Here is a 10,736-nt window from a genome sequence, read left to right as displayed (position 1 = left end):
AAAAAAAAAGGTGTACGAGTATATACTTAGACTATGGGAGGCAGTCGAGAAATGAGAATAATTAATGAGAGCCCAGCGTCCCAAAATCCTACTAACAAAAGGGCTCAAAGCCGCCAAAATCCTCCACTCTCTTCTTCTACGAGCCGGCCTTCTCCATCATCAAACCCATCACCTCCATCTCTTCCTTTCCCGTCCAGTCCATTTTAATTACCTCCTCGCTTTGTTCTCTCGCCATGGTTTCCGTTCCCTCGCCTTCCAAACCTTCTCCCTCATGCACTACCTCGCCCTCCCATTGGACTCCTACGCCCTCTGCACAACCCTCACCCTTGTCTCCTCCTCCAAATCCATCCTTTTGGGGAAGCAGATCCATGCATACGCTTCTAAGTCTGGATGGATGTCGAGCATCTTCGTTGGTGGTGCTTTGATCGACTTATATGGTAAATCGGGTGACGTCTATGGCGCGCATCAATTGTTTGATGAAATTCCCCTTAAGAACACTGTATGTGCAAATGCACTCCTCATGGGCTATATCGAAAGCCGGCATTGGGTGGAAGGATTATCACTCGTTCGGAAGATTCATGGCTTGTGCTTGGATGCTGATGGGTTCACAATATCTGCTATATTAAGGATTTGTGCTGAATTACCTGCTGCTGCTTTTGGCATGCAAGTGCACGCGTATCTAATTCGTAAGATTGAGAGTGAGGATGCGTTCGTCTTGAGCTCACTGATTGAGATGTATGGCAAGTGCGGCCTTGCTGGTAAGGCAAGGCTAGTGTTTGAGTCAGCATGGAGCACAGTTAGGAAGGGAGACATCATCTTGTGGACGTCGATGCTTAATGCATATGGACGGAATGGATGTCTTGATGATGTGATTAAAGCATATGAGGAGATGCTAGCTGAAGGAACTAGGCCAGATGAGATCGCAGTGTTAGCAGTTCTCTCAGCATGTTGCCACTCAGGCGAATTTGTCAAAGGTCTTCGCTACTTTGAATTGGCTATGATTGATTACAGAGTTGTTCTTGGGTCTGAGCATTATGGCTGTGTTGTTGACATGCTTTGCAGGGCAGGGGAATTGGAGAGGGCATGGAAGTTTGCCAACGAGATGGTGTTGAAGAAAGGTAGCTGTGGGAGCAGTGGCTTGAGTGTTACCGTGTGGGGTGCTTTGCTAAGTGCTTGCAGGCTTCATGGTAATGCTGATATTGGAAAGCTTGCTGCTGAGAAGGCTATTGAATTGGATCCTGGTAATGTGGGAATCTACATTGAGTTATCCAATTTGTATGCCAGGGTTGGTATGTGGGATGAGTTAGGAAAACTAAGAGAAGTGATGAAAGAGAAGCAATTGGAGAAACATGTGGGATCTAGCAGGTTGGAGTAAATGAACTCAATAATTCCAACAATCATATTTATCTATTTCACATGCCAGTTGGTTGTAGTAGTATTTCTGTCACTTGGTATAAGATTATCCTTTGTATTATCTGCCAATATGGAAGATATTTCTTGCAGATAAGGCAGTGTTATTGTGTTCTTCAAACAAGACAATGTAAGATGAGAGCAGAGATTTCAACTATCCAATAGCAAGATGGATATAGCAGAAGTTACAATATGACGACGGGAAAAAAAAAATGAAAAGAGAGCATACATATTATGACCATCCAAACAAACCACAAAGTTTGTCTAGCAAGAAAATTATTTCATGGAGATAGTAACTTGCAGCAGCTATGGATATATGTTATTAAGCTAAAATTTCATTCAGATCTTTGCGATGTGACTCAGTGTCCTTGGCCTTCTCCAGCACTTCTGGCTGTTGCTCCAGTTTAGCCAGCTTCTTGAGCTTGGCAAGCTCCAAATCTCGGCTCATCTTCCTCCTGTACATCTCGGTGAAGGTGATGGGCTCATCCAGCACTGGCTTCTCACCCTCCCTGATTGCCAGTGGGTACACAATCGCCTCCGGTGCCGGATTCTGAAATGTTGCAATTGACAACCGGCTGCAGTTTGAGTTCACCACTGCCTGATGGTCCGCATTCTTGAATCGGCCGTTACTCAGATACTGGTAAAAAAAAACATAGATCAAAACATATTAACTGCAACTATCTGTGATGCGTGAGCTGCTAGTGTTTGGCTCAACAAATAAATAAGCCAAATATGAGCAATACATTTTGATTATTTCTTTATGTAATATTAGTGTACATATCCGATGTATTAGATTTTATTGTAGCCATTAGCTTTTAATCTAATATCTGTATTGCTTTTGTTGAAATTCGATGGACTAATTCCAACTGCTGAATGAGCTTTGTAAGATATAAAACTCTTGAATGCAGTATAAATAATTCTAACTCTAGCTTGTAGCAGCAGCATTCAATTTTAGCTCATATTCGGCTCGTTTAGCTAGAATTATAAAGTAACCTTACTTGGCAGCCGGGTTCCCCTGATCTTTGTAACTGCCTAAACTTTGATGCCTTAACCCCACCTAGCTAAATCCAGCTCATATTTCATAAAAAAAAAAGTAACCTTATTACTTACGTGGCCATGATCCCCGAGGTTAACCACGAATGCCCCCTCGATTGGCTGAACAGTGATCCATGTCTTCCCGCCGTCCTTGGTGGCCTGGAGCCCGCCGACTTGGTCTTGCAGCAGGAGTGTGATCGTCCCAGGATCTGTGTGGCGCTTCAGGCCAAGGGTGAGGTCTGGCTCAGGGCATTTGGGATAGAAGTTAACCACAACCTTCTGATCCATGTCAACACAAGCCTTGGTGAGTGCCTCAGTTTCAAGGCCCATGGCCTCAGACAACACACCCAAGAGCTTGCAAGCCAGACCCATGAGATTGTCACTGTATGACTCAACCACTCTTCTCCACCCTTCAGGCTTGTCTGGCCACCTTGAGTAATCCCTAGCCTTTATTGGGTATGAGAAGTAGGTCACAATCTCCCTCCAGTCTTGCACTGCTTCTCCCTGCACAAAGAATTTTTTTTTTTAAATGCAACTGACTAGTCTTTGCACTTCCATACCCCAAGCAGCCAAGCTTCAATCATTTTATACTCCAAAGTTCATATTATTCTCGCTAGAAGTTAGAATCAGATTACATTATCAATCTCAGTTTAATTTAAAAGAGTATCATTCAATGAAACTTTCGTATTTGTACACGAGTAATAACATTCAATTATGAAAAATCGAACCTTTTTCTTTCATTGACCAGTATCTTTACAGCAATTAATGAAACCAAAATTTAAGCTGCTTCTGGTGCTGTGCCTCTTTTTTCTTATTGATTAGAACTATGCCTCTTTTACTAGGCCAAAAAACGAAGCGCAACTGGATTGAGGTAAAGTATGAATTTATTTTTGTCCTTCCAAACCAAGTTGCACTTGCAATATATGCCACTTGTTCTAAAATAAGTACCTATAAAGCACCGTCATTAGCAAAAAATTAAGTACTTATAATATGATAGCTTTGCCGTCTGACTATTACCTTTTCCTTTTATTTTCCTAAATACACCCTCTTAAGTTAGCGTAAACTTTTTAATTTTAGAATATCTTTAAAGTAACACATGCAAGGGTACCTTATATTTATATTATTTATAAATCGAGCCCTAAAATTTAGTTAAACTTAACTAAATTTCTAAGTTCTATACTTAAAAAAAATTATAAAAATATCTTCAACTAAGTTATGTCGGGAACATTTAAGTTATTTAAAAATAAGAGTATTTTAATTATTTTTAAAATAAAATATATTTTTATGGTGTTAGTTCAAATTTAATTTAGAGTATTTTTTATATATATTCACTAAATTCTAGAGCTCAATCTATAAAATAAAATAAACATATAGGCGTAAATCATAATTACTTAATAAAGTAGGGTTCTATATACAAATTTTGCTATAAAGTAATAAAACACAAATTACAAGGTCAGTTTTTTAATAAATTTTCAGTCTTATCCGACTCTGGGTACTGCCAATGTTTGTCTTTTTTTTATCAAAGAGACAAGGACCCATATCATATCGTGTGATTCAAGGCAATTTTTTATTAAAACCTTTTTTTTTATACTTGTAAATAAATCATTTAACCTTTTTTTTTAGTTGTAAATAAATATTAGGACTAATATATCTTTTAAAGTATTTTTTTTTCATTCTTAAATGTAAAAGAAAAAATAAAATAAAACAAAATGACGTACCTGAAGGTGACTGGATACGATGAATCCGCCCTTCTTTCCTCCGGACATATCGAACCGGAGTTTCTCCTCCGGCGGCAGTGCGAAGAACTCCCTGGCGAGCCTCGTCATCTCGGCGACCAAGCCGACGTCGACCCCGTGGTCCACCACCTGGAACACCCCCCAGTCCTCGCACGCCGCCACGATCTCCTGGCAGATCTCCGCCCTCCGCCGTCCCCCGTCGATCCCCGCCAGTGATATCACCGGGATGGCGTCGCTGAACTGGTTGTACGCCACCGTCGGCCGCTCGTCCTCGTCCCGCACGAAGCTCGCCCGCAGCGTCTTCTCGTCTGAGACGGTCGGCAGGAACGGTGTAGCCGCCGGCGCCATTAGACTTGTTTCTTTTGGAGGTGGTGGTGTAGCTAGCGATGGAACAAACGGTATCATACTTATAGTGCTGGCTAACATTTTAGACCGTCAGCTGCAACTACCACTACTAATGCGAAATATCATCTAACTCCATCACGTGTTCGATGATGCGCTAACAAATTTCTACGACTGGAAAGTAAAGTTGTAAGTCGGAACTAAAAAGGGGGACTTGTTTGTAAAAAAAAAATTATTTAATTAACCTGGGTAAGAACCTAAGAACAGAAAAAAAAAAAAAAAAGATACGAAATGGACGGCTGTAATTGCACGAGGAGTGCTCGATGTAGGTGTTGTAAAAGATAGGAGTTGGATTTGTACCGGGTGGGGGTGGGGGTGGGGGGGTTTGGTGTGGAGTTAGCAGTGGATGGTGGAGCGCCCACGTTGGATATTTCCTTCGCTGTGAGGGATTTCGTGGATGTTGGGTGGGCTTGAGCTTCATGAAGGGCACCAGCTTAATTGCATGCCATCTAGAAGGTTGGGTTGGTTAGAGTTGCATGGGAATTATTATTAATAAGAATATATAATGATAGAGTTAATGTATGGAGTTGTTACGTGCTCCCCTGCTCTTTTCTTTCTTTTTTTATTCTTTCTTTTTGTCGTGTTTAGCTGAAAAAAAAGAAGAAGAAGAGTATGTGCCTTAATTGGTTGGCATTTTCTGAGGTAAAGATACAGTTATCACTATCTCCCCCTGTACCAGCAGCAATCAAATTTGTGTTTTATAAGTAACCAACAGTGATTGGCAGCTAAACCAGTTCCTTTTTTTTTTCCTCTTTCTAAAATTTCTAGATTAATAAGATTAAGAAAAATAATCTTGGTACTAAAAAGATTTCAAATCTCCATAAAACTCTCGCTCTGCTAATTAGTTTTTTAAGAGAAGCTGGAAATTCCTGCTAGTAGAAGGTCCACATCAATGAAATTAGCGAAGCTTCTGAGTAATCCAATTTAACAAGCTAGATATCTATTCAACCACTTATTTAAAAATCTACCACAACCACAATACCAATTATTGCTTGCAATGATACGATCATCAAATCAGACGTTAAATAATATGATCATATGGTCCAATATCATTTGTCCATGACTGGGTATGTCAATGAAGATTTTAATAATTCAATATCAGGACACATCTTAATGCATTAAATGCTACAACAGTCTGACGCCTTGCATTCCGCGTTGGCTATGAATACACATCCACCAGTTTGTAGGAAAATTTAATGCCTTCCTTTTTCCTTTTCCAGAAGACAGCACACGATAAATCAACCAGTCCTCAAGATGATATGGACTCCACTCTCTGTATCCACAATGCCGCTAATCTCTCCAACTTTAAGAGCAAAGGTGGCTTCTTCAAAAGGCTTCTGCATCTGGCCATGTCCAAAGCGACCTGCCATTGGGAAAAGCATAAGAACCATAATCAGCTGTAAAGCATGGCAAATGTCAAAGTAACATGTGCTTGGAAGTTAATTATCCACCAGGATAGAAGTTGTTCGTGTCGAGTTGTAACTCGTAAGCACATAAGCTCCGAGTCAAAATAGACAGGAAAACCATTGCTGGTCTAACTGCCATCTTTTGCTAGGGCTATAGTTCCCATTCATTGGCATTTTCTAACTTATTGCAACAATTTTGGAAAGGCAAACATCTTCTCCAAAACTGTAGTGTCCCAATAATAGTATGTCTAATGAGCACAGATCTGCATTGTGATCGTGTTGCTACCATAGGTTCACATACAACAACAAATTTACCGTGTTCATTAGATAAGAATGATAATTTTGCTTCAGAGAAATTATTGTATAATTTTGCTTCAGATATATTATTGTATTCACACCGAAAGACAGCTGAAAGAAATCATTGACAGAGGATCATTTTAGGAGATCAAATAAACATCATTAGCACAGAAACCTAATAATTGATTATTGACATAAAACGGGTCATACAATTTTAAATGTCTGCGCTAGTCCCATATGAACATGCAGACTGTATTTTATGGCAGGGTACTATTCAAATATCTGCTCGTCCCAGGGTGCGAGCCTTTTCTTCAAGACAAAAAAGACTTTTACGGTTCCACCACTCTATTTTAGACAGATAGAATACTATATGCTAATTCAGTTAATTATTGATGTAAATGTAACTGGCACACTGTTATACCGTTTTCCTTTAACCTGGTAGAGAAAAACTTGTGCAAAGAGCACCCAATCCAAACATAAGTATGATGATCCTGCTTGAAATGCTTACAAAAATATTATGTATGCAGTTCTTACACGTGGACAAAGCATCCATACTTCTCTGACCCAAAGGAAATCTTTACAAGTCCTTGGCAGAAAATGTTGGATTCTAAGAAGTCAGAGAAGACCAAAGCTAGGATGTATGTGTACACAAGGAAAAAAGAAGAAGCAAGTAAACAACAGATAAAGAAATATCCGGGACTGCTTTGGCTAAGATGGTAGATGTGGGTGTGCAGCAAATCCAAAGACCAACAGTCAAAGTGATTTAAGAAAAAAATTGAAAGTCTGAGGAGTAAAGACCAGGCTTACATTGTGAAAGACATCAAACATAATGGTTTGAGACAATTAGCATAAAAAAATTATACTGCTTATTAATTAAAAGCTACATAAAATGCTAATGCAAACCCTTAGCGTAACTTCAACAGATTGCAAGAACTACAAATTTCTGCTGAGATAGTTATCTGAATTGAAGTGGACAATATGACCAACTTACCTATTATTAAATAGTGAAATTTCAACACATATCTAATACCCATTTGGAATGTCATATCCAACAGGTGAAAAAGCATATTATCCAGATAAGGAAGTGGACTTACTGAAAAATCAAAAGGTTAAAATGTTGAGGAAATATCAGTTATAAGATCTTATAAATTTGCCAGCTAGTGCAGCAATTATTTTTGGTTTCTCTTTTTGAGATAGAGGCACCAACATTCCAATCAAGGATGCAAGAAATACAAAGTACAGTATCATTACATTTGCTCTTCTAATATCTCAATCCAACACATAAATTTACTATAGCAGCCACCTTTTACCTTTTGAGATTAAAACTCTTATTTTGTACCTACAACAACGACGAAAACCACCACCAAGCCTTTAATCTTGATTATTGGAGTTCAGCTATATGGATTATTTTTCTCCTTCCATATCTATTTAGTGCACCATTTGTGCCAAAATCAAGCTTCATCTGATCCATTTTCATAATTTTAATGTTTAAGCTACGTAATGCAACCCTCCTTTATTTGGGCTTGCAGTTGACTCCTTATAGTACGGCTGTAAATTGTAATCGAGTCGAGCTCTCTTCAAGCTTGGTTTGAAATTAATTTCAAGCCTAGCCAAAGGATCAAGATTGAGTGGATTAATTTCAATTCAGGCCTATTTCGAGCCACTTGATAAGAAAATTCAAGCCTATTTATATCAATCATTTCTTATTGCAGCTTTTCCAATAATTATTGACCCACTATCGCAACTCAGAAATCTCACATCTCTATCTCCTATATAGTTGCCCAGCACCCTAGTCCTTCTATCCAAGTTACAAAAACCCTCCCTCTTAGGTACTTCTGGTCTGGGAAGACTAATCTCTACTCCATTTTGACGCCTTAGAGAAATGGCGTCCTAGGGCACACGGGGGTGCAGGAAGGGAAGACACACAAAGTAGTACTCTCATTTTTGGAGATGTTTCCATCACTGGCTCACCATCACACCACGGGACGCCCTCACTCCCCTCTAATTCCTCAGTACAATAAAATCACATGTCATATACTCATCGTTAGACCTACTTACTCTAACACCTGTAGATTACAAGATTTATTTAGTTTCGCCTATGCACGCTTAGTATCATATCTTTCAGCAACAGGTCCAAGTCTGATAAGGTTGACTGAGATGAACTAAAAGAAAGATTTTTTACGGCAATGAAAGACTAAGAACAGCAAATCGAGATTAACTAAAGCTTACACACAGAATAACTATTCTTCTCTGGCCACCTACCTCTTATCTATTTCAACTAAAATCGGATCTAACATTAAAAAAAGTCAACTTTTTCTGAAGGAATCAAAGGCAACCAAGGATCCGGAGACTGACCCAGATCACCGCCGCGCTTAGCGGAGCTGCAATCAGAGTGACGGGCGGCGACGTCCTCGAACCGCGCCTTCCCGGCGACGATATCCTCGCGAAGGGCCGTAAGGCGTTCTACGGCGGCGTCCCTGGTGGTGGCGGAGATGACGCGGCCGTCAGGGTCCTTCCAGGATGCCTTCCGTCGCGATCCCTCGTGCTTGATGAGAATGTGGGAAGCCCTAACCTGATCTTGGGGGTGGCGGTGGGAAGACATCTCGGCCTTCGTCTTCTTCTTGCTTTCCCCCTCGTCTTTGGATTCGACCGGCCTCTTCTTCCGGTGGTGATGGTGGTGGTGGGAATTGGGGTTGCTGCTTTCTTTCCCAATCTTTGCGGTTGGATTTGTGTCCAGCTACTGTTAACTGTTATCTAGGACGGTGAGGTATACTTTATATATAACCAAGGGTTAATTAGTATACTCGTTTTTCATGGGTACCCTCTAAACATTTTTAAGTTACAATATTGCCCCTGAACTTTGGATATAAGTCAAATGGAAAATGACCGAATACAACTAATGAGTAATAGCAATTATACCCCTAATAAATATATCATATTATCAATTTTTAAATAAAGTAAATTACATAATTGCTCCTCCTCTCCCTCTTTTTCTTCTCATGCGAGCATGGAAGTGCATGGGAAAATTCTCGGCCATGCGATCACCATGGCCGCGATCTCCATATGCTCCATGTTGCCTTCACTGTGAGTGATCTTTCCCACTCTACGCCATCATCCTCATAGTTGTCCTTAGCTACCCTCACCACTCGCGGGAAAATTCTTAGCCACAGTCGTGAACTTTGTCAAATTTGAGTCACCTCTACTGTATGTAACCTCGTCCGCTTTGCATCGCCGTCCTCGCCCTCTTCAATCGCCATAGAAGAAAGCTCTTTCTCAAAGTCAGTCGGACAGTATTGACCCTCAAGATCCTATTCTACTACACGATGGCTAAAGATAGAGCATCATACGAACACATTATTATGATCGTATTGGCGCAAGTGCGTGTGAAGATTTATTTGTAAATGATCTTGAGTCCGTAGAAGAGCTGGTGAAGATTTATTTGTAGTCTCTTTTATCTATTTATAGTTGTAAAATAAGTTAAATAGATTGTAGCGCTTACACGAGCATTTTATTCTATTGAGATGTATAGATATATATTTAAACTTTTTTTATCTTATATATTGTATAGAAATATTGACTAATATATTGTGTAGAAACTATTGAGATGTTAATCCTATCCATATGAAGGGCACCTATATTTAAAAGTAAGTGTTTCATATATGCATATAAGAAAAAGAATTAATTAACGACACATTTAAACTACAATGAAAGAAAGCAAAGAAAGTAAAAATAAGCTTCCACAAAAGGCACAGAGCCTAGATGTGAGAAGGGAGATTAGATAATAGTGGTGCAAGGTGGAGATAGAGGATAGAGGTGAAAAGGGAGAAGTGAGACAGCCAAAGGTGGGTTTTGAAAATAGAAAAGCTCTTGGTGGCAAGAAGGAGATTAGATATTTTGGGGGCAAGGAGGAGAGCTCTTGGGGGCCAAGTAGAGATTAGAGAATAATAGTTATGATTTTTCTTACTAGAGAAGAAGAGAGAACTAGAAACAAAAAAATCTTCTTTTTTATATTTTACAAATGAAAACTCTTGTATTTATTATAAGGAGATATCATAAAAGTTGGCGCAGAGGTAATTTTGTTATTAGTAAAAATTTTAGAAAAATGCATTTTATCTTTTTATTTATATCTAAAATTATTTTACTCATTCATACTTTAAAAGTCTTAAACCAGTCTCTGTACTTACGACTAAAATTTTTCCGTCAAAGTTAATAGAGTGCACCGAGTGATCAAAATACCCTCATCGTGTTTATGAGTCAAAATAGATGATTTTTTATCTCTGATTTTTTTTTCATATTTGTTATATTCTTAGATGTGGCATAACTATTAAACTTTACAAAAACTTAAGTTTAATAAAATTTAATATATAGTTGGTTACACGATCAAAAAGTAAATGAAGAAAATATATAGGTATTTTATGAAGAGAAAGAAATAATTATATATAAAAAGACT

At 39.0% G+C, this 10,736-nt stretch overlaps 3 protein-coding genes across 3 annotated transcripts; 1 reads left to right on the top strand and 2 right to left on the bottom strand.

Moving 5' to 3' along the window:
• Positions 1-271: 271 nt before the first annotated feature.
• On the top strand, positions 272-1,375 carry LOC140801655 (putative pentatricopeptide repeat-containing protein At3g49142). The gene has a single exon (XM_073156877.1). The coding sequence runs from the start codon at positions 272-274 to the stop codon at positions 1,373-1,375; it is 1,104 nt and encodes a 367-aa protein (XP_073012978.1).
• Positions 1,376-1,546: 171 nt separating this feature from the next.
• Positions 1,547-5,057, bottom strand: LOC140780314 (flavanone 3-dioxygenase F3H1-like). The gene is made up of 3 exons (XM_073125765.1): positions 4,164-5,057; positions 2,521-2,949; positions 1,547-2,047 (listed from the first exon to the last, which is right to left on the bottom strand). Exons 1-3 carry the CDS (start codon positions 4,605-4,607, stop codon positions 1,733-1,735), a joined length of 1,188 nt encoding a protein of 395 aa, XP_072981866.1. The 5' UTR covers positions 4,608-5,057; the 3' UTR covers positions 1,547-1,732.
• Positions 5,058-5,584: 527 nt separating this feature from the next.
• Positions 5,585-9,057, bottom strand: LOC140780727 (peptidyl-prolyl cis-trans isomerase Pin1-like). The gene is made up of 2 exons (XM_073126448.1): positions 8,642-9,057; positions 5,585-5,946 (listed from the first exon to the last, which is right to left on the bottom strand). Exons 1-2 carry the CDS (start codon positions 8,886-8,888, stop codon positions 5,822-5,824), a joined length of 372 nt encoding a protein of 123 aa, XP_072982549.1. The 5' UTR covers positions 8,889-9,057; the 3' UTR covers positions 5,585-5,821.
• Between the last annotated feature and the right edge of the window lie 1,679 nt (positions 9,058-10,736).

The sequence above is a fragment of the Typha latifolia genome, chromosome 1 (genome assembly GCF_019914945.1).
Source record: "Typha latifolia isolate L0001 chromosome 1, TyphaL0001v2, whole genome shotgun sequence".
Lineage (NCBI taxonomy): Eukaryota > Viridiplantae > Streptophyta > Magnoliopsida > Poales > Typhaceae > Typha > Typha latifolia.
This window is presented reverse-complemented; position numbering and strand designations above follow the sequence as displayed.